General features: G+C 44.8%; 1 protein-coding gene across 1 annotated transcript in view; it reads left to right on the top strand.

The window, feature by feature from the left end:
* The first annotated feature begins 2,779 nt into the window (after positions 1 to 2,779).
* Positions 2,780 to 23,122, top strand: part of PDILT (protein disulfide isomerase like, testis expressed) — a 43,022-nt gene continuing 22,679 nt past the window's right edge. The window contains exons 1-2 of the mRNA XM_026520492.3: positions 2,780 to 3,065; positions 12,692 to 12,900. Coding sequence (XP_026376277.1) covers positions 12,699 to 12,900 — 202 coding nt within the window. The 5' untranslated portion in view covers positions 2,780 to 3,065; positions 12,692 to 12,698. The remainder of the gene's footprint in view (positions 3,066 to 12,691; positions 12,901 to 23,122) is intronic.

Here is a 23,122-nt window from a genome sequence, read left to right as displayed (position 1 = left end):
AACTTGGCCCCAAATGCAGCCAAGAGAGCAGAGCCTGAAGCCAGCAGAGGACACAGCGGCTTCAACTGGCCAGCAGGCTTGCAGCCAGTGAGAGTGGCCCCGCCAAGCTATTCTCACAGCTCACAGTGGCTCTGGTTGGTCTTCCCTGAAAATTCAGGTCACCATCTAGCAGAAAAAAAGAACAGGAATTTCCTTATGTTTTACCAGAAAGGATACAATAGTAACAATCATATAAGCTAACCATGTTCCTTTTCTCCTCCAAACCCTCCAATGCATAGAGACAGAAATTAGATTAGTAGTTGCCTGGGGCTGGGTATGTGAACAGGGAATGACTGCAAATGGACACAAGGGATCTCTTTGAGGTGATAGAAATGTTTTACATTTGGACTGTGGTCATGGCTGCACAAATCTGTAAATGGATTACTACTACTACTACTGATGATGATAATGATGATGATGATGATGATGATAATAATAATAATAATAATGGCGTACTTGAATGAATTTATGATATGTAAAATTAAACCTAAATAAAGTGTTTTTTGTTTTTTGGGTAAGCCTCCTATGGCTCCCTATGTGGCTCACAGTCTAAGCCAGTGTTCCAAGAGCAGTCTGCAAGGCCCCACATGACTTCCTGGCTCTCCACTCCTACCCACTTGCCAGCTCTGCTCCATGCACACTGCACTGGTCTGCCTGCCCTTTGTTCTCCCTGGGGCTGGTAAACTGAATCTCTGAGAACAACAGCAAGAAAGATCCTATCTTGCAGTGTTTGCTCATATCTGCGGTTAAATTTTCCCATGGTGGCACGGCCAACTTCAAGGGACCAAAGTTTTAACAATGGGCTTGCAAAGTTCCTGATTATTAATGGTCCCTGGTACGCCCCTGCGAGCTGGCTCCAGCCAGTGCCGCTTCAAGCCTTTGTGCTTGTCGCCTTCTCTACATTCCACACAGTTCACTGCCTCACCACTCACACACAGGCCCTGCTCAGCGTGCCCTGGGCCACCGCCCCAATCCCATCTGACACTTCCCACCCTCCCTTCTCTCCTTGATTCTCCTCCTTAGCATTTATCACTTTCTAACATTCAATGTACTTTATAAAAAATATTTTTTTCAATTTTATTGTGGTATGACAGACAAAATTTCATACATTTAAGGTATACGACATGTACATTATGCAGTTAAGCTAATTAATACAATCATCACCTCTCATACTTGCTGTTCAATATTTTCTATTTATTCACTGTATCATCTGTCCCCTGCCACACACGTACGCTAGAAATATGAACTCCACAAGACAGAGATTTTAGATTTTCGGTACAGCTGTATCCTCAGGACGGTGCCCCGCCACACAGTGAGAGTTTAGTAAATATTTATTGAGCCAGTGAAGAGTAAACGACAACTAACAGTTAGTGAACATTTTTTATTTGCCAGACAGTTGCTATGTGTAAGAGGTAAAAACTGACCTCTGGCATTCTAGGTACAAAGTTTGTTTTTTTTGTTTTTTCCCCAGAATCACATCGAAGCTGGTGTCAGCTCTCAGTCTCCAGGATCTGTGGGAACTCTAGGCTCTCCAGATCACCTTCCTTACCTATCCCTAGAAGTGGCTCAGAGTCCTTCCGATGGAAGAGAGGCTATGGGTGCCTCGCAGAGAGGATGCTTACGCATCAGCTCCCTTATTTTGCATTAATTAGTGTCACACTGGGTGTTGGTCCTTCACTGTGTTTTGTTTCCCTGTCAGGGTGGCCCATTTTCATGGAGGCAGCTCTTCTCTCTCCCCACCAAGCGTGGCCACAGAGAATCATCTCTTCGGCCTTCAAATTCCATTTCCCCTCAGTGCCCAGACCCCTACTGGGTCCCGGGCAAACATTCTTATCTGCAAATCTGCAACCCCGATCTAAAGATACAATCTCTGCCCTCAGGGAGACAGATGGACAGATGACCTGCTCTTCAGGCAGCCTGATCTCAACATCACTGTTCTCTATCAGTATTTGATAAGAATCAGGCAGCACAGAACTGGGGGCTGCAAACTGACCAAAAATGATGATGATACTAATAATAGCAGTAACTGCCTTTTGTTTAGTCATTCAACAAAGATCTTGGAGCACCTGTTACCTGCTAGGCAAAGTAAATTACAAGGAATTTAGAAGGTGGTTAGTCCTGTGAAGAAAAATAAAGCCTAGAGAGACAGAAAGTACCGGAGAGTGGGTTGGGGAAGTTACTGGTTTTAAACAAAGTGATCGGAAAGACCCTGGCTGAGAAAGTGATATTTGAGCAAAGACTTGCAGGAGATAAGAGAGCGAAGCTGAATGCACCCGGGTGAAGAAATGTCAGCAGAAGAAACCACAAATGCCCCTGAGGTGGGAGTGTGACTGTCATACTGGAGGAATGACAAAAAGGCCAGTGTGTCTGAAGCAGGGAGTGGGACGGAGGCTAGGAGGTGGGACGAGGGCCAGCTTTCTGCCCTCCCGCCCCCGGGTGCCCTGCGGCCCACTTGGCCCCTGTCAGCTCAGCTAACCGTTCCAACAGCCCTGCGAGTTCTACCATTTAACACGTGAGAAAATGACTCAGAAAGGGTGAGTGACATGCCCAGGGCCACACAGCTGATTAGGAACAGAGCTGGGATTCAAATTCTAATGTTCAGGCACTGAGTTCAGAGCCACCCTCTTGTGCCACACCCGGGACACCAGGGTGTGTTTTGTTTCTGGCGCTCCCTGTGACCTCCAGCCCCACCCCTGTCCTTGGGCTCCTCTAGGCAAAGGCAGGGCAGGGCCTTCTTACCCAACAATGGCCATTCTTCTCCAGGGCCACCCTGGTCTTCCAGAACCCCAGAACTTGGAACACTGCTGCTCAGGCTGTTGCAGCCCCAGTGTGTCCGGGAAGGAGGGACTTTATTTCTGACTCTGGATTTCTTTAGAAGACCCAGCGGCCTGCAAGTCCTTCTCTGTTGTAAGGGGAAGCCAGGAACCTGCTCTTCAGGCCACGACCTGACTTCCCTCCTCAAGCGCCCCAGAGTTTGCTGCCCAGCTGGGCCCCAGCAGGCCTGAGTGTAACCAGGCTTCCTACAGGTATGGGCTTGAGTGAAAATGGCAGTTCTGACCGCCGGGCCCTGCTCTGGCCGCCTTCCTTCTGCCAAGGTGGTTACAAATTGAAGTGTGGTTTACTGCGTAGATGGCTACACATTAGTATTACCTAAGGTGCTTTAAAAAAGAAAGATGCCCAGACTCACTCCATACAGACTAATGAAATTAGAACCTAGTATGTTTGGGTTTGAACATCAGTATTTTTTTGAGGTTCCCCAAGAGATCCTAATGTGCAGTCATGGTTGAGAATCACTGAAATGGACCATAGGGTTTGTGTGAGAATTAAATTAGGTCATTTTGTTCATTCATTAATTCAAAAACATTCACTGAGCTCCAGATCCGGACCAGGCACTATTCTAGGAGGTGGGGAGACAGCTGTGAACAAAGGCATTTACAGGAAGAAGTTTAAAAACATAAACAATGGCTACTCAGAAAGAATAATACAGGATTCGAAGCAAACAGGGGCCAAGAGCGCTGGAGGCAGAGGTGTTGGTGGGGAGTCAGAGCGGCCTTAGAGACCCATCCTCGGGGGAGCTGGTGTGTGTGCTGGGATCTGAATGACCAAAAAAGGCTGCAGATCAGGGTCACGGTGTTCCAGGCAGAAGCAAAGGTCCCAGGAAGGGTGTGCCTGAGGAAAGGGAAGGAACCAGAGTGGCTGACACACTGTGAATGGGAGGGAAAGCAGAGTGCTGAGCTCAGAGGGTGAGGATGATGGGGTGCAGAGCCGCCAGTGGACTGCATGTGATGACAGGCCCGTGGACTCTTCCATAAGACAGTGATGTGATCTAGGCTATGCTTTAGAAGGAAATCTCTAAATTCTGTGTGAGGAATGGACTGGGGGAAGGCAGAAAGAATAAGCAGAGAGGCGGCCACTGCTCTGACCAGACCAGCGACAATGGTGGCTGCGACAGGGGGCTCTCAGTGGTGGAGACCAGGGACATTTAGTGCTCAGAGCAGTGGCAGTTGGTAGCAAACCCTTCTGCATTAGCTACTCCTATTATTATTATTTATTCTTACTAATAAAAGTTTTCTATCATGGCACTCCTCCCTTTGTGGGGGTGGGGGGTAGAGATGCCAGAAATAGGCTTGGAATTTGTGTGGCTGGGGCTGAGGGTTCCTCAGAGGGACACAGAGGAGCCACAGGGTTGTCAGGCCAGAGGGGTGGATGCAGGGAGTGGCTGGGCTTCTGGGCAGGGGCAGGGGTCTGGGTAGGGCAGAGGGCACAGGGACAGGGGTTGGAAACAGAATGGGGTCCAGAGTTTGAGAGGGAGCCCTGTGATGAGCTGAGCTGTTGCCAGAGAGGGTCTCAGGAGAGAGAGCAAGGGGTTATGTGTAGAAAGGGGGTGAGGGGAGAGAGACAACCTGCCCCCTCCCACTCTTTTCCCAGAAATGCATATAGTTTACTTCTTTGCACCCTTCAGTCTGTTGAACAAAATAAATTTTAAAGATCTTATTGGCTTTGTTCAATGATTCATGAATCAGGCAGCGTCCCATCTAGCAGACGGAAAGGAGCTCTGAGGAGCTGTACAAAACAAAAGACTTTTATAGGCTGAAGGGAGCAGGAACAAGGAAGTTATATTAGACAAAAAGTCTGGTTGGTAATTACAAGGTCGCTCTCCTTTAGGGGGTGGCAGATGATCTCACTAGTGCTGATCAGGTGACTCCTGATTGAGTGGTTTAATATTCCATTTTGGGGAGAGCCGAAGACTGTAATTAAGTTAAGTCTCAGTTTGGTGACATGGGACCCACCATATGCAACTCCATTTGAAGCTTGTCATCTTGCTTTTAAGGAGCCAAACAGCAACTTCTGAGTGAAGTTCTCATGGTCACCCTATTTAAAGTGTCAGCGTGCCCCCTTTCACCTTCTCACTTTCAAATCTTCCCTGATGGGCTTTTTCTCCTTAGCACTCATCAGCATCTGCCAGATAGTAATATATTCTGTTCCTTTATCTCATTCTCTATGTTCCCCCTCTTGTAGAGTGTAAGCTCTGCGAACACAAGGGGTGTTGTCTATTTTATTCGTTTCTCTATCCCCAGTACCTACAATGGTACTTAGCATGATTTATCAGACCGCAAGATATATTGACCTTGTTATATATATAAATGAATGAATTAGGAAATGAACGAGTGAATGAATAGGAGTTGTCACCAGGGTCCACAGAAGGCTGACCACGTAGGGATTTCCCCAACAGTCGGGGGGCTTGGTCTCCATCCTGTGAGGCCTAAAGCACTGGAAGCCTTCTAGGCTTGTACTCAAACCTGCCCAGGTGAGCAGGAAACCTGTATTAGTTTCATACATTTCATACAGTATTAGTTTCATTAGTGTACAATATGATTCAACATTTCTATACATTACTCAGTGCCCACCATGATAAAGGTACTCTTAATCCCCGTCACCTGTTTCACACATTCCCCAGCCTCCCCTCTGGGAACCATCTGTTTGTTCTCTGTATTTAAGAGTCTGGTTTTTTGTTTGTCTTTTCTTTTTCTTTGTTTGTTTGTTTGTTTTGTCTCTTAATTGCACATATGAGTGAAATCCTGTGGTATTTGTCTTTGTCTGACTTACTTCACTTGGCATGATACACTCTAGCTCCATCCATTTTGCCTCAAATAGCAGGATCTCATTCTTTTTAGTGGTTAATATTCCATTGTGTATATATACCACATCTTCTTTATCCATTCATCTATGGATGGACACTTGAGCTGCTTCCAGATCTTGGCTATTGTAAATAATGCTGCAGTAAACACAGGGTTGCATTATCTTTTCAAATTAGTGTTTTCGTTTTCTTTGGGTAAACTGGATCATATGGTGATTCCAGTTTTAACTTCTCGAGGAAACTCCATACTGTTTTCCGCAGTGGCTGCACCACCAGTGCACATTCCCACCAACAGTGCAAGAGGGTTCCTTTTGCTCCACATCCTCGCCAACACCTGTTGTTTCTTGTCTTTTTGATTCTAGCCGTTCTGACAAGGGAGAGGTGATAGCTCATTGTGGTTTTTATTTGTATTTCCCTGATGATGGGTGATGTTGAGCATCTTTTCATGTGTCTGTTGACCATTTGTATGTGGGAATATTCTTGTCAAAGGCCTGTGAGGGGAGAATGGGAGGGGGAGCCCACAGTAGCCCTGACTGGCCTGGCTGACACTTAAGATGCTTTACCGTCCACTCCAGCTGGATGACTTGCCTGGGTTGATTTCATTTGACTGTGTGGTTCTCAACCTACAGACTGCAAGACAGCATTACGTGGGGCTATCAATGACAACACAGGGATCTCATTTGGACCCCGACTCAAACGAACTTTAAATTATGATATGACGAGGGTAATTCTCACACAGTCTGGATATTTGATAAGAAGTTATCATTCATTCTGTTAAGTAGGACAATGGTATGGTGGTTATGTTTCATTTAAAAAAACAGCCTATCTTTTAGAGATTCATAGTGGATTATTTATGGATGAACTAATGTAATACATGGGACTGGCTTCAAAATAGTCCAGGGCAGGAAGTGATGGAGTAAGTAACACTGGTGGTGACAGTAACGCAAGTTGAGTGACAGGTACGTTAGGGCGCGTAACCATTTTCTCTATTTTTGCATACATTCAAATTTTTTCAAATAGTTAAAAAAAATCATTTGGGGAGCTTTTAAAACATACAGATAACTGGGCCACACCCTGAGTGATTCTGAATTAACTGGTCTGAGTTGAGGCCTAGCATCAATACTGTTTAAAAAAGCTCCCAGGAGATCCCTTAAAAAGTTAAAAATTGAGCTACCCTATGATCCAGCAATTGCACTACTGGGTATTTACCCCAAAGATACAGACGTAGTGAAGAGAAGGGCCATATGCACCCCAATGTTCATAGCAGCATTGTCCACAATAGCTAAATCGTGGAAGGAGCCGAGATGCCCTTCAACAGATGACTGGATTAAGAAGATGTGGTCCATATATAAAATGGAATATTACTCAGCCATCAAAAAGAACGATTTCACAACATTTGCAGCAACATGGACAGGACTGGAGGAGATAATGCTGAGTGAAATAAGTCAAGCAGAGAAAGACAATTATCATACGGTTTCACTCATTTATGGAACATAAGAAGTAGGAAGATTGGTAGGAGAAGAAAGGGAAGAAGAAGGGGGGGGTAAACAGAACGCGGAATGAACCATGAGAGACTATGGACTCTGGGAAACAAACTGAGGGCTTCAGAGGGGAGGGGGCTGGGGGAATGGGATAGGCCGGTGATGGGTATTAAGGAGGGCCCATATTGCATGGTGCACTGGGTGTTATACGCAAGTAATGAATCATGGAACTTTATGTCAAAAACTAGGGATGTACTGTATGGTGACTAACATAATATAATAAAAAATTATTAAAAAAAAAAAAAAAAAGCTCCCAGGGGGATGTTACTGTGTATTCCGGGATAAGAAGTGCTAATGGAGCACCAGTTCTTTATCATATCCTCACAACTACCCTGGGAGGCAGGCACTATTCACCCATTCTACAGATGGAGAGCTAAGCTCTAATAGTGGACTCACAAATTTGAGAAGTAAAAGATCTGAGGGATGAGTGTGAGGTACGGGCACATAGGCAGTGTGGTATGGTGACTTAGACCTGAGGTTTGCAAACTTTTCCAGGAGAGGGCCAGATGATAAGATTTTTGGCATTGCTGACCCACATACGGTCTCTGTTGCAACTATTTAACTTGGTCAGTGTAATAAAAGCAGCCGGACAATAGCAAAAGAATGGGCATGGCTGTGATCCAATAACACTGTATTTACAAGAACAGGCAGAGGGCCAGTTTGCCAAACTCTGGTGTAGACCACAGACATTGGGCTTAGAGGCACCTGAGCCCATGTGCTCCTTCATCAACTTGCTGGGTGGTCTTGTAGAAATCTCCACATTCATGAAGGGGGCATCATAATTATACCTACTGATGTAGGAAATATTGGGTTCAGAACCAACAGCCAAGAAGGAATTCTTGAGACATCTTTGGTGCAGAAAGGTGGTTTTATTAAAGCATGGGGACAGGACCCACTGGCAGACAAGAAATGCACTGGGGTCACAAGGAGTGATCGATTATATATTTTCAAACTGGGAGGGGGTTAGGGATAGCTTAGGTCTCTAAGGAATTTTGGAAGCAAGATTTCCAGGATCCTGAGGGGGCTAGCTATTGTTAGGAAAACGTCACTTATTACTGTCCAGTAAAACCTTAGTCATGAGACCCTTCAGATGTGTATCAGTGGATCATATGCTTGGAGGATGATTGTCAACATATATCTTGGGGGTAGAGATAAAGGAAGTTTCCAAAGGAATTTTTGTATGTTAAAGTAGACTCACAGGATCCTGGGGACCGGGCTAAGATTGCTTTTCGCCCTAAACAAAATATTAACACCAAGGCAGCTGAGTTCCTAAAGGAATGTCACTCTGTTTTAAGGACTTGTTAATGGACCATAAGTAGTAAGGAAATTTAATTTTTCTTTTGCCTTTGCTTCCCATATCACCTACCTCATAGACATGCTGTGATGGTTAACAAGATGGTTAAGTGTAAAGCTCAAATACTAGCTTAATACATAGTGATGTGTACTTAGTATTATGGGCTGGCATGGTACTGGGTCTGTAACGGTCAGCAAAGAATCGAAGTTGGGGTTTCAGTGCAGAAGAGAAACAGGGTAGAGCCCCTGTGATACTGTGATTTGTGTCAAACAACAAAATTCATGAATTTTAAGCAATTCATGAATTGGGCAGCATCCAATCCAGCCAGTAGAGAGATGCCCCCAGGGGCTGTACAAAGTGGAAGGTGGTTATAGGCGGGGGTGGGGGGGGGGGGTGGAAAGACGTTATTAGCAAAACAGAAGAAAGGATTTTTTCAGGCAGGGACATCTTTTGTGGGAGAAAGGAAAGGCAGGGGTTTTATTTGTTTGTTTTTTCATCATGCAGATTATTTTACCACTGCTGAACAGGAAATTTCAGATTGACTTTTAAAAGGCCATATTCCTGGGATAGGTTGAAACTGTAATTAAGTCTTGTTTGCCACTGGCAGGGGGAGGGGCTCAAATGATTCAATTTGGGGCTTTTCAAAAAAAATTTTTTTTAACATAAGAAATATATATATTTGGGCATTCAGATGACCAAACAGATTTCTCATGTAGATTTGGTCTTCATCCATAGTTCCTGGCTCACAGCTCTCAAAATCCTTGGAATTTCCTGAGCGATAAAATAAGAGCAATGGAGCATCTTTTGTTACAGCATTTGGTCTCTTGTCCTCAGTTCCTGAAAAAAACGCTTCAGAGCATAAACTATGGGGAACTCAGAACCTCTTTCAAAACAAAAACAAAAACAAAACACATGACTCATTTTTGCAATTGAGCCCTGGCTTGCAAGTACCTGGTCCCTGCTATGAGTTTCAAAAGCCTGTTTTGCAACCCCAAGTCAAAAATCTGATTCTGTTCTCTGCTGTCACCTCAGCCTCCTGATGCAGGACTCCACTGAACGATGGAGCGTAAAGGGTATCAGGGTGGGAAGCCTCCATTAATGTCTCAAAATATTGTTCACAGCATCCATTTTTTTTAAAAAAGGATATTATTTATTTTTGAGAGCGCACACATGCGGTGGGGGGGGGAGGGGAGAGGGGATAGAGAGACAAACAGACTCGGAGCTGAGCTTAGAGCCCCACGTGGGACTGTCTTACAACCCATGAGATCATGACCTGAGGTGAAACCAAGAGTCAGATGTTTAACAGACAGGCGCCCCTGTTCAATGCATCCACTTTGCAGTGGGGCACTAGAGAGGCAGTACATCACTGTGGTTAGGGGCATGGATTCTATAGCTAGATTGTCTGCCCCAAATGTGGGGCAACGATGGGGTGGAAGCTGGTGGCACAGGGGCTGACTCACCTGAGGCAGAACAAAAGAGAAGTTTACTGAATACACCACAAGGGAGCAGAAGTCAGGACAGCAGAGACTATCTGCAAGGAGGCGGCGGGTGGGGGCTGTTTTTAAAAGGGAAGTATGAGGAGGTATGGCAACGTAAGTAACTCCCCCTTGTTTGGTAACTGTGCCTGGCTTTAAGTAGCCCATTGATTAGTTAAGGCCTATGGATATTTTAAGGTGGGTCATCTAATGGGCCTGTCTGTATTCAGCCAAGGGGGCCCCTATGGGCTCTGTCTACATTCCATTGCTCAAAGCTGTTTGCCTGAAAGCGGCCTCAAGGGGCACAAGCACCCCAATGTTTATAGCAGCAATGTCCACAACAGCCAAGATAAGGAAAGAGCCCAGATGTCCATCAACAGCTGAATGGATAAAGAAGATGTGGGGTGTGTGTGTGTGTGTGTGTGTGTGTGTGTGTGTGTGTGTGTAATGGAATATTATTCAGCCACCAAAAAGAATGAAATCTTGCCATTTGCAACAAGGCGGATGGAACTGGAGGGCATTATGCTAAGTGAAATAAGTCAGAGAAAGATACCATATGATTTCACTCATACGTGGAATTTAAGAAACAAAACAGATGAACATAGGGGAAGGGAAGGAAAAATAAAATAAGATGAAAACAGAGAGGGAATCAAACCATAGGAGACACTGAACTCTAGGAAATAAACCAAGGGTTGCTGGAGAGGAAGTGGATGGGGGGATGGGGTAACTGGGTGATGGGCATTAAGGAACGCACTTGTTAGAATGAGCACTGGGTGTTATATGCAACTGATAAATCACTAAATTCTACCCCTAAAATTAATAATGCTGTATATGTTAACAAAACTGCATTTAAATAAAGAATTTTAAAAATAATAGTAAATAAATAAATATGGCTACTCTACACCTACTAGTTGTGTGACTTTGGGCAAATTACTTAACCTCTCTGTGCCTTATTTTATACTCATTAAATGAGGATTATAATAGTACTATTCCTACATCATAGTGTCATCATAAAAGATGCAACGGTATGGAAAGCACTAGAACAGTACCTGGCACATGATAAGCATGTTAAACTATAGATACTTATAAAATTTAGTACTAGAATTGGTTATAATGCTTTATATTTTAGGCCAATAAATTACATAGATCTATTTTTTAAAAACCTTCAGATAGTTTGACAAACATATTTCCCAGGCAAATATCATTTATTCATTCATTCACATATTTATTCATGCCACTTGTTCATTTTCCTACCATAAATGCCAGCAGTCAACAAAGAAGTTAAGATCCTTACAAAGTTCATATGAAGGTGTAACCTAGAATATACTCCTATAGGTCTTCTTATTTAAGACACTCATATAGTCTATGCCACACAGAGAAACAGCTCTATGCTTGAGGAATACTTACGAAGATCTGAAGAGGTGATTCTATGCTCTAAATTGTTAGGGAAGACATAATTAGGGAAAGTCAGAAAGGAAGCTTCTGACCCAGACCATTCTAAGAGTTAAAATTGTAAAAAAAAAAAGGGGGGGGGATTAGGAAAGGAAATCATGTCATAGATCTAAAATGTACTTTTATACTTTTGTAGGATATATATAGGATATATTTCATATTATTAAGACAATCAGAACACTGAACAATATGCATTAGCTGACTCCATTTGCATTTAAAATTGTACATTCAAATGTGCAAATGTGCATTTATATAGGAATTTTCAACATGTATAGGAATTCATTTCAAACTGCTAATAGTAGCTTTCTCAGGGGTGGGATTATGAGAGAGATTTTATTTTCTACTTAACATTTTTATTGTATTGTTTGGAATTTTTACAAGTGTGACTTTTTATGTCACTTTTTGTAATGACTTTTAAAAGAAATATTTACAGTTGAGAAAATCTGTTCAAATAAGAAATAACAGGGAGATCGGTAGGAGAAGGAAGGGAAGAATGAAGGGGGGTAAACAGAAGGGGGAATGAACCACGAGAGACTACGGACTCTGGGAAACAAACTGAGGGTTTCAGAGGGGAGGGGGTTGGGGGATTGGGATAGGCCAGTGATGGATATTAAGGAGGGCACGTATTGCATGGAGCACTGGGTGTTATATGCCAACAATGAATCATGGAACACTACATCAAAAACTAAGGATGTACTGTACGGTGACTAACATAACATAATAAAAATTATTTTAAAAAAAAGAGAAAATCTGTTCAAATATCAAATGGGGTACATGAATGGGAAGTGAGATAGTGAGCTTCCCATCATAAGGGGGCATTCAAGTAGGAGTTGGAGGAGCATGAAGCAGAGGCTGTGATGGGGAATTGGACTAGTTATCTCTGAGACTCAGAGGCTCACCCTAGGACTCTGGAGTAGGACTCATCTCTGCAAAAGTCTCACCTTTTGTCTGGGGAGCCAATGGGCTCAAATAGCTGTGTGCAATTTGGATTCTTGCTGCTCTGAGTGGGGCCCTGCTGGTCTGAGCTATCCCTGTGTAGGTTACACAGGGGCTGAGGTTAAGCTAACACTTTGTCTCTTTTCCAGTGCCCTGCCAAGCTGTGGGTACCACTAGGGAGGCAGTGGGCCATGCTCAGGCCAGGTTCTCCATACATAAACTGGCTGGGCAGAGAAGGTACGGGGGAGGGAATGATGACGTGGTGCCCTGCCACCTGCCCTGATAAGGGCTCCTGTTCCTCTTTGTGCCCCTGAAGGACAGCCATGAAGCTACTCTGGATGTCCCTGCTGCTAGTGGCCTCTTGCGTCTCCACTGTCCAGGGCTTGCCAGAGGAGGACATCAAGGAAGCCAGTATCAACATATCCCAGCCCTTGCATATCGTGGAGGAAGGCAACCTGCTAGTGCTAACACCTGCTGGCCTGACCCAGATGCTGAACCAGACCCGCTTCCTCATGGTGCTTTTTCGTGAGTGTCCCCCACTCCGGGGTGGTGGGCAATGAGTGGGGTGAGATCTGCCTCCTTGCTCCTGGCAGCCAGAGAAGTGTTATATATTGCTAAACACATGAGAACACATACTATTAACATATTTAAAAATAATACGTATATACTATCATTCCCAATTTGCAGATGAGAATACTGAGGTCCAGGGAGGTTAAGCAATTGGCAAGATACTATGTTGCCACTTTAGTCTTGATTTATATGTTGCTCCTTAGCCCCACTGAATGTAAAAAGCCAAGCTTTACTCTTAGGTATCTTTATGCTCCGAAACTCAACTTTCCCCTCTGTAAAATGGGCAAGAGCATCATGGCCATATTGGATTGTTGTAAAGATTAAATGAAATAGTATGTCAAGTAGCTGGAACGCAACCAGAGAACAATAAATGGCAGCAGTTACGAGCAAGCTCTTGAGCAAAAATTTGCAGACCATCACATTTGTCTGAACTCTGCCTGTCCACTTTTGTTCTTTGGACTGTTGTTCTTTGCATCAGCAGGCATTTCTTCTTTTCCTTAGTCACTGGGCACGGAGCTGTGCCTTGTTGCAGGATAGGACAGATTTTCATATCAGCTTTCACAGAGTCAGTGCTTACCGTGTGCTGGGCATTATCCTTAGTGCCCCACCACATGTTAAATCAGTTAATCCTCACAACAAGCCGGTGTGGTGGCACTGTTTGTCTCCCTATTTTATAGCTGAGGAGACAGGAGCCAAGAGATTTGCCCAAAGTCACCCAGCTCACAAGTGGGGACCGCAGACCCTGTGCTACACCACTTCTCACCTGCAAGAATTGCAAGGGTGCAGAAAGCAGATGTGAACACTGGATTCCAGAATCCTTCAGAACCTCTCCTGGGAAGTGTCTGTCTCTGTGTCAGTCCCCAAAGTCTGCTTCTAGGATGTACCTAGCCTGACGAGCACCCAGGTTCCTGGAGGCCAGGCAGTACCTGACGTTCCAGAGCTGGGCAGGGAAGTGCAGGATAGGTGCTGCTCCTTTTTGGTTTCTGCCCCTTTCCATGCAGCCCCTCTGCCCACATTCTCCTCCCCTCTTCTTGGCTACTGCTCTGGGGTAGCCTCTTCTCCCTTCTGTCAGTTTGCCCTCCTTGAACGCTGACCCCACACAGCCTTCCTTTTCTCTCCCGTCTGACCAATGCATGTACTGGGATGATTTCAGCTTTACAGGTTCACAGTCCTAGGCTCAAATGCTGGGCTCTGCCACTTCTTGGCCAGGCGACCTTGATCACTCTGAGCCTCTCTTTACTTGGCTGCGAAATGGGGAATTTAATAATAGGATATAATTCCTAGGGTGCTTAGCACAGTGCTTGGTGCATAATAAGAGCTTAAGAATATATTGACTGCCATTCTCTTTATCATCATTATTAGATTCCTCCTCCCCACAAAAGCGTTAATGATTTTACCCTTACAGGTTGTTGTGGTAATGAAAATGGGCTCAAATATGCAGTCATTAGTGCCTACTGAGCATTCATTGGGCAGAAAGTGTTATTATTACATTCTGATTCACCCCACTTTTACTCAGCTCTGCTCAGTGCCAGGCCTTGGGCGGGCCCTTTCGGAGCACAGAGAAAAGGGGTCTTGGTTTCTGCTCTCAAAGACTTTGTAGTTGAAGTCATGAATGTCACAAAGCAGGAGAAACTCTTTACAATGATATTCATGCCAATAGAAGAGTCTAAAACGGGACACACCGGGTGCCTCATGGAGGGAGAAGTGACAGCTTGGACTTGCCCTCAGAAATGGCAGTTCTGGCTGCAAACCAGTTAAGCAGCCTCCTTGGTCTTGGCTCTTGCATCCTTGCATCCTGGAATGCACATGGGTCTCCAAATGCATCTTGAAGCTTGAAGTTTGGCCTTAGGTGAGAGAAATCTTCATTATTTGTCCTCCCAGTGATGCCGAGTGATAGTAGGTAATCTTCAGCCGGAGCAGTGGAGTGAGCACTCTGGAATCTATCATTGCTGACATCAATAATTATCAATGACCACATGCCAAGCACTGGTAAATCCTAAAGTGTTTTATTTTTTTTAAAAACTTGAATCACCCACACACTTATGTCTGTAAGTGACATCAAGGTTTGGGGTAAAGTACACAGGTTTGGGAGCCAGGCCAGCCTGAGTGTGAAACCCAATACTGCCATGATCTAGATAGGTGGCCTTGGGTACATTTCTTTGTGTCTCACCTTCGTCTGTGGAGTGGGAATAACGAAAGTGGTGGAGTCATTGTAGGGATTGACTAAGAGTGTCTATGAAGGATCCGGCACACGGAAGATGCTCCATAAATGAGTCCTCATCCTCCTGTGTCCCTGAGGCACAAAACGGATCATCAACTATCAGTTAGGACTGGGTGCAGCTTCAAGGAATAAAGAATGGCAATGATGACTTAAAACCAAGATTTATCTCATATGCTCATATGTAGACCAGGGATAGGCAGTCAATGGCTGTCCTAGCAGCTTCATGGTGTCAACGACACAGGCTCCACCTGTCTTCTTGCTCCATCACCCTGACTTGTTGTAGCTTGTGGTCACAAGAGGGCTGCGGCACCTCTTGTGTTGTACTGTGGATTTTGCTAGGGGAAAAAAGGGACAGGCAAATAGCAAAAGGACAAAATATATGTCAGCCAAGTATGTCCCCTGAAAAAAACCAAAACTTTTCCAGAAGCTCCACCAGTGACTTTTGTTATAACTTATTGGCTAGAACTGGGCCATGGCTGTTCCCGACTGAGGAGTCTGAAATGGTAAATGTTTAAGGTTTCTATCTCTATGGTCCAGGAATGGTTGATTCACAGTATTTGCCACAAGATCCAAGATTGCAGGCTAACTTAAATGGGCCAAATATCTTGTTAGTTCTTTGCATATTGTAGCTCAGTTTTTAATGTTAGATGAATGAAGTCCTTTAATGAAATAAATTCTAAAACTGATAGCCTACTTTTGTACCCAAATTCTTTTGCTGTTCTGATTTTTTAAAATATGTATGTAGAGAGAATGTGTGCAAGCAGGAGGAGGGGCAGAAGGAGACAGAAAATCTTAAGCAGACTCCATGCACAGCATGGAGCCCAAGGGGGGGTTCAGTCTCATACCCTGAGATCATGACCAGAGCTGAAATCAAGAATTGGACACTTAACCGACTGAGCCACCTGGGTGCCCCTCGTTGCTCTGATTTTGATTAGATATTTTAAAGATCACTGTGTTAGGGTGAGCTAACTGCTATACCAACTCCCAAATCTAGGTTTGTAAAGGGTGACTTCTTAAATCTTAGTCTCAGGCAGGTCTGCAGAGGAACTTTGCTCCATACAGTCATTCAGGCACCCAGGCTCCTTCCATCCAGTGACTCAGGCATCCCTTAGGGCCTAGAGTACTCCACTGAGTCCTCTGCCTCCAGCCAGCAAATGGATTGAGAGGCTGAGGAAATGCTTCTGGGCCAGGCCAGCCCCGGAAATGGTGCACATCAGTATTACTTCAAGCATGGTCTGTGGGCCAGCAGTGCCAGCATCACTTAGGAGGTGATTAGAATTGCAAAATACCAGGCCCCGCTCTAGACCTACTGAGTCAGAGTCCCAGGTGATTCACATGGACATTACAGGGTAAGAAGCATGTGTAACTTCTGCCCATGTCCCACTGGCCACAGCTCTGCAGGAAAGGCTGGGAAACACAGTGTAAATGAAGAGGAAAAAGAAACAGGATTTGGGGAACATGTGGCATCATCTGCCTTAATCACACTGCACCTTATAGGAGCCTTGAAACAGCCTTTGATTCAAACACAACCTGAAGCTGGGCTGGCTGAGAGGCAGCTGGGTGGTTTAAGTTCTTCCAGACACTAACCCACCATGAATAGGTTTCTCTTCTGGGCAGCAAGGTCAACAACTATTTCCTGCATGGGGTTGACTTCACGGACTATTTGCTCAGGTTAACGTTCCAAGGACACCTGGTTCCCAAATCCAATAGGCACTTGTCAGTCCTCACCTTCCTTGACCACTTTACAACCTCAACCTGAGACCTGTTGCTCCTTGGTGCCCACAAGCCCATTCTCTTCTGGTTCCCTTTGATCCCTCTGACTCACTTCTCAGTTCTTTATGGCTCCTCTTGTTTCCCATAACCCTGAAACCAAGGATGTAACTGGCAGCCCACAGACTGAAGACAGCCAGCAGGGGGTTATGTTTGGGTCACACAGCGTTTTAAAAATTGAGACATTTCACAATTAAAATTGAATTTACATCTGCTCTTGAAGAAAACAGAAGATCTAGAGGCACGGGCCCATATTCTTGCAATGTGACAACTGGCTGGAACTGAGTAATGATTTTTGATCAGAAAACATGCCTGTCAGTTTGCCACATCCCTACCCAGCCAAGCCCACACAGTCACTCTCTCTGCCTCACCCTTGTAGCATTTGAGTCTGTGTCCCCTGGTCTCCTGGTCCCTTCTTACTTGGTGCAGTCTCTCTGAGCATTGTAACTTTAGTGGGGGAGTTTGGGTATGTGACAGCCTCAGCAACTCAGTTGCCCTGGGTCCCAGAGCCTCCTCTGCTGGCTTGTGTAGCCACTTTATAACAATATGGAACAAAAACGTTCTTTTTTGTGCCCTTAACCTTGATGGTTCCCAGAAGGGAAAATCTCATTGGGTCATTTTTGCTTCCATCCAACATAGAGCATGCCTGACGCATATAATTCCATCAAAATAGTTCCAAGCTTCTGACATTCATCTAGCCCAAGCTGTTAATGGTTTCTTTCATTGTGCTGGGTTGCATGCTGGATTTTACTTCAAGCCTATGGAACAAGACCTTATAGGGGTGATCCGGTTTGGGCCACATTTTTTTATACAAGCCTGTCAGCAGGGCAGGTGTTTCCACTTTGCTGATTGACCCCTCCAGCCAATTCCCCGCATCCCTCAGCCACCCCAGGACGTGGGCCACCACTGACACATCTGTTTCATGGTTCCCTTCAGGGAAAAACTGAGAATCCTGCAGCTCTAGTCTGCCTGGTGTAGAACTGGAAGCTGATGGTTTGCATAGGTCAGACATCCAAGAGGACGTCGTCTTCTCTTTTTTGACTGCAGTCCTAATCTCTGATCCTGGACCCTCAATGTTGAAGGAACTAGAGCCACACACTTTGCATGACACAACACCCATCTCAACACACATTTACCCTTCCAAAAATGCCGCAGCAGGTGGACAAGACAGAGGAACCTGTCCTGTTTGCATAAGAATGCAAATCTCTGCCCAGTGACTGTTTTAATCAGGGCAGAAGGGGGAGTCCATGGCTCTTTGGGGCTTTAACTGACATAACTCGGGGACTGACACTGAATCTGGGGCTACAGAGACAGCCAATCAATTTTACATTCTTTAATAACATTAAATGAAAACCAATTTGAAGACTTGAAACTTAAAGCATTCCCACTAGTGGTATTTCAAAGCAGTAAACACCAGCAGAGATTTTGTTATCTAAAAGAAACACTCAGGCTCATTACATCTGAATATCTGATTCCTTCCAATACACAGTTTAAATCAAAATGAGTTCTCAAAAACTGGCAGGCCTTCTAAAGTGACCTTTGGAAAAACTAATCACTTGGGGAAAGCATTATAAATGTTTTCTTTTTCCCCAGCAATAAATAGGCTCTTTACAAAAAGCATTTTTTCAATATTGTCCCAGGGACATACTGTATATAACTCTCAAATCCTTAGCTGATGCCCATTGTCTTACCTCTCTGAGGACTCCAGGCTCAAGAGCCAATGGTTAGTGGGACCTTTCCTCTTGCATGTTCCTCCCATGTCTCAGATGCCACGTGTGTTCAAAACAGAACCCAGCATTTTTTATTTACTCCCTACAACTTGCTTTTTCTCATGCCGTCTTAACTGACAGCACCTCTCTCTACCCAATGTCAAAATCAGAAATCTCAAGGTCATTCTTGACTCCTCTCTATTCTCCCAACTAACCCGTCACCGGGTCCTTGTTGATACCACCTCCTAAAGCCCTCTGCAATCTCCAGTTTTCCCACCCCATGCCACTGATTTCGTTCCAGCCAATGTTCCCCACGTGAAACACTGCAGCAGCTCCCTAGAGCGTCTGCCCACCCCCTCCATTGCTGTCCCTACAGAGCACCCAGAGATTTTTTTTTTCTAAAATGCAAGTCTGATTGGGTAACTTCCCAATTAAAAACCCTCAGTGATTCGCTGAGACCCCAAACTCCTCAACACGGCTATAGCATGCTCTGCTTGATCTAGCCTCAGCCAGCTTGCCCACCTCATTTGAGAGTTATGGTCTAGCTCCTGAGTGATTTGTGGTTGCCAGATAGGTCACACTGGCTCAAGCCCCAGGGCCTTTGCACTTATAATTCCCTCTGACCATAGTGTCCTTCCTACACTTTCTCGCCTGGATTGTAAGGTTTAAGCTCATGAAGCCACCTTGTCAGGAAGCTGTGTCCACCCTTTCTCCCTCCTGCACTAGCCAGCAAGCCCTTCCATGCTGATGCAATCCTCTGTACTCTCCCTTTCATAGCATCTATCACACTGTATTGAAACTGCTTTCAATCTTGTGGGCTCCATGGGGGACAGGGGTCAAATCTCATCCACCTCTTGATTACTAACATCTGGCATTGTGCTTGGTAGGCCTGCATGAGATGTTGAATGAATGATTGAATGAAATAAGCTTTCCTTTGGCCCATAATGTTCTGCATGAATGAGGCAAAGAGAAAAGGGTAAGCTACCTTTAGTGGGGAGAAGTCAAAATGAGGTTTATCAGGAGCTGTCTCTAGGGTCATTTAGGAAGTACCCCTAAAGCAGAGATGGCAAGAGTCCTGGGAGCAAGTTAGATGATGATCATGGTGATGATGAAGATGGTGATATGGATGAAGATGGTGATGAAAAAGATGATGATGGTGGTGGCCATTTATTGAGCATCTGTATTCCATCTGTATTCCAGGCACGGTACTTGGTCTCATTGTCCCCATCTTACATATGATGCAAAGACTTCTCAGAAAGGTTGGAAAATTTGCCCAAAGTCATACAACCGATAAGTAATACAACCTGAATTTTAGACCAGGTCTGACACTAAACGTGGTGTTCAATCCATCTTACAAAACTGTGCTAATAACTAGAATAGTTATTTATTCATCATTTATCTATCCATTCACTCAATATTTTTTGAATACCTGTTATATGTCAGACTTCTAGGCACAAAACAGATGGACATCCTTGCTTCAAGGAACTTATATCCTAAAGAGGGAAGACTAGATAAACAGATAAGTAAGTAAAGAATGTAATATGTCTTTGGGTTAACAGCACTATGGAGAAAAATAAAGAGAAACAGAGAGAGCAAAGAGTTAGTGGAAGTGGGGCTGCAAATTTATACAGGGTGGTCTGGGAAAGTGACAATTCAGCAAGGACCTAAAGGCAGGAAGGCAGCCACCTATGCAGATAGCCGGGAGGAGAGCATTTCGTCAGAGGGAATGGCAAGTGCAAAGGCCCTGGGGTGGGAATGTGCCAGGATGGCTAAAGCTGAGATGCTGAAGAGCAGTGGGAGACAGGATCTGAAAGGAGTTACAGTCCTTTAGGGCCTTATAGGCCATTGTGATGGTCAGAGGAATTTGTTGGTGGGTGCTTGAGGAACTAGAAGGGATTGATTACCATCCCATAGTTCCTATCACCTGTGAGCACCTCTATATACTATAATGTTCCTATGGGATGGGGAGAGAATTATTCTCAGAATATTTTTCCATGCTTGATCTAGAGCTTGGTCTAAAGTAGGGTTTCTCATCCTCAGCACTATTAACACTTTGGCTGCCTGGGTAATTCTTTGTTGTATGTGGGGGTATGTTGCATTATAGGATGTTTAGTGGCATCCCCGACCTCTACCCATTAGATGTCAGTAGCACTCTAGTTGTGACAACCAGAAGTGTCTCCAGATATGGTCAAATGTCCCCCATTGAGAACCACTGTCTAAAGAAAGGCAGACTCCAGCTCCCTGTGCTGAAAGCTAATTTCCAGTCCCTACAGTCTCACTTCCCATCCACCACCCCCTCCCCTGACTCACACTGGTTGCTCAGAAAAGGGAACCTGACGTTATCTACTAAAGACCCAGGCAAACACTGATTCTAGGTCCATTAGCCATTAACACATCTACACATCAGGCAGACATTCAGAGAGACATTCCCTCTTCTAAGATGACCCTGGGTTCCATTTGCTTACCCCAAAACCCATGTGAGAGCCACACAATAGGCCCAGGCTTGTGTTGGATGACTTGGTGTTAATCACCCTTGTCTCTCTTTCCCCAAGAACCAGAAGATCTGCTGAGGATCCTGACATTCCCATTAAGACCCTCCCTTCCATAGAGAACCTGGTCAGGGCAAGATCAAGGGCTCTCCACCTATGCCATCATAATGGTTAGTCTTTGGGGCTCTTCTGTGCCAGAGAAGAGCCTTGTCTTATTATGTAGGATCATCTTAAGGTGTAGGATCAATTACTCCCCATTCTGCAGATGAGAAAACAAAGGTACAGAGATGTTTAAAAAACAACCTGCCTGGGCCACAGGTGCTGTAAACCACCATAAGTGCCCCTGTTTTATGAGACAACCTAATGAAGTTCATTGAACGCCATATGCCAGTCAGACAATGAGCTCCATCTAGATAGAGCTTGGGACCCAAGCAGGAGCTCTCCACCTCCCAGCAGAGGGCTCCCTGCCCATCCCAACCCACTGGGTTCCACTCTGCCCAAGCAACAATGCACATCAGAATTGTTCCCATACCCCAACCAAACTGGCATTTCCAGTTGGCCAGGGCAAGACATAGGCACCAAGACCTAAGACGTGTATGCATTCATTTCACCTCTGCAAACTTGGTTTGCAGAGCCCCAGGTGTAAAACCGATTTGCAAATTTTAAAAAGAAACCAGAAGACAGGAGTGTAAATCATAAAGAGTGGATTTGCTTCTACAGATTCTCTCTGCTCTGATGGAAACCACCCAGAGCAGAGGAGATGGAAAACCCATCCCATCCCTCCCCTCCAGGAAAAAGGAAACTTTTTTAGACCAGCTTAGCCATACTGTCAGTTAGAGTGTGAATCTGGGAGTCAGTCAGCCTTGGAGTTGAATCTCAGCCTAACCGCATACTAGCTGTAAGACCTCTGGGCTTCTGTTTCTTGTCTGTAACATTCCTCAGCTGGAATGGTAGATAACTCAGAGGCTGTTCTGAGGATTAACCAGGATAATGCATTAACACTTAGCAACGTGGTTGGCACAGTAAGTGCTCAATAACTTGTCATTGTTGTTACTTTGTTATCATTACTGTCACCATCACCATCAACACCATCATCATCACCATCATCACCATCATCACCATTAGCAGCAGCAGCCATAGGGCTGCTCCGGTCAAAACCTCAGAGTCATCCTTGACTCCTCTCATTCATTCATACTCCCCATCCAATTTGTCATTTCCTCCCATCTATCTAATCTATCACCAGTCATCTCCTCCTTCAAAATCTCTCAAACTCTGACCACTTCTCACTCCCTCTATTGCCACTACCCTGGCTCAAGCCATTACTATCTGTCACGTGGATTATTACAGAGGCCTCCAACTGGTCTCCCTGGATCCACTCTTCTTCCCCTTTGGTCTAAGATTCATATAACATTTAGTACAGTCCAGTTAAAAAAGTAGGATCATATTTAACTCTGCACAAAACCCTCCAGTATATTTCCACAATCCTCAGAGAGAGGGGCCAAAATCTATTCAGTGGCCCTATGTCATCTGACCCCCAGGCCCCTCATTCTGCTTCAGGCCAAAAAGACTTCTTGTCGTTCTTCAAACATACTGTACATACTCCCACCTCAGGGCTTTTGCACTTACAGTTCCCCCACCTGGAAACTCTCTTTTTCCACCTATCTGCATAGCCTGGTCGCTCACTTCCTTCAGTCTTTATTAAAATGTTTCTTCTTGGTGAGGCCTCCTTTAGCCTCCCTACTTAAACTCAATCCCCCTGACACTCCTAACCTCCAGCTCTGCTTCAAAAGCAGCAGAAGTCTCCACAGCACTTAGAATCTAATATAGCATATATTTTACTTCTCTACTTATTTTCTGCCTTCTCCAACAAGAGCAGGGATTTTTATCTGTTGATTGTTAAATCCCCAGTACCTAGAACCATGTCTGGCATGTGGCAGATCCTAAAAAAAGATTTGTCGAATAAACGATAAATGACTGGATGAATGGAT

This window comes from Ursus arctos, unplaced genomic scaffold (assembly GCF_023065955.2).
Source record: "Ursus arctos isolate Adak ecotype North America unplaced genomic scaffold, UrsArc2.0 scaffold_2, whole genome shotgun sequence".
NCBI classification, from domain to species: Eukaryota; Metazoa; Chordata; class Mammalia; order Carnivora; family Ursidae; genus Ursus; species Ursus arctos.
This window is presented reverse-complemented; position numbering and strand designations above follow the sequence as displayed.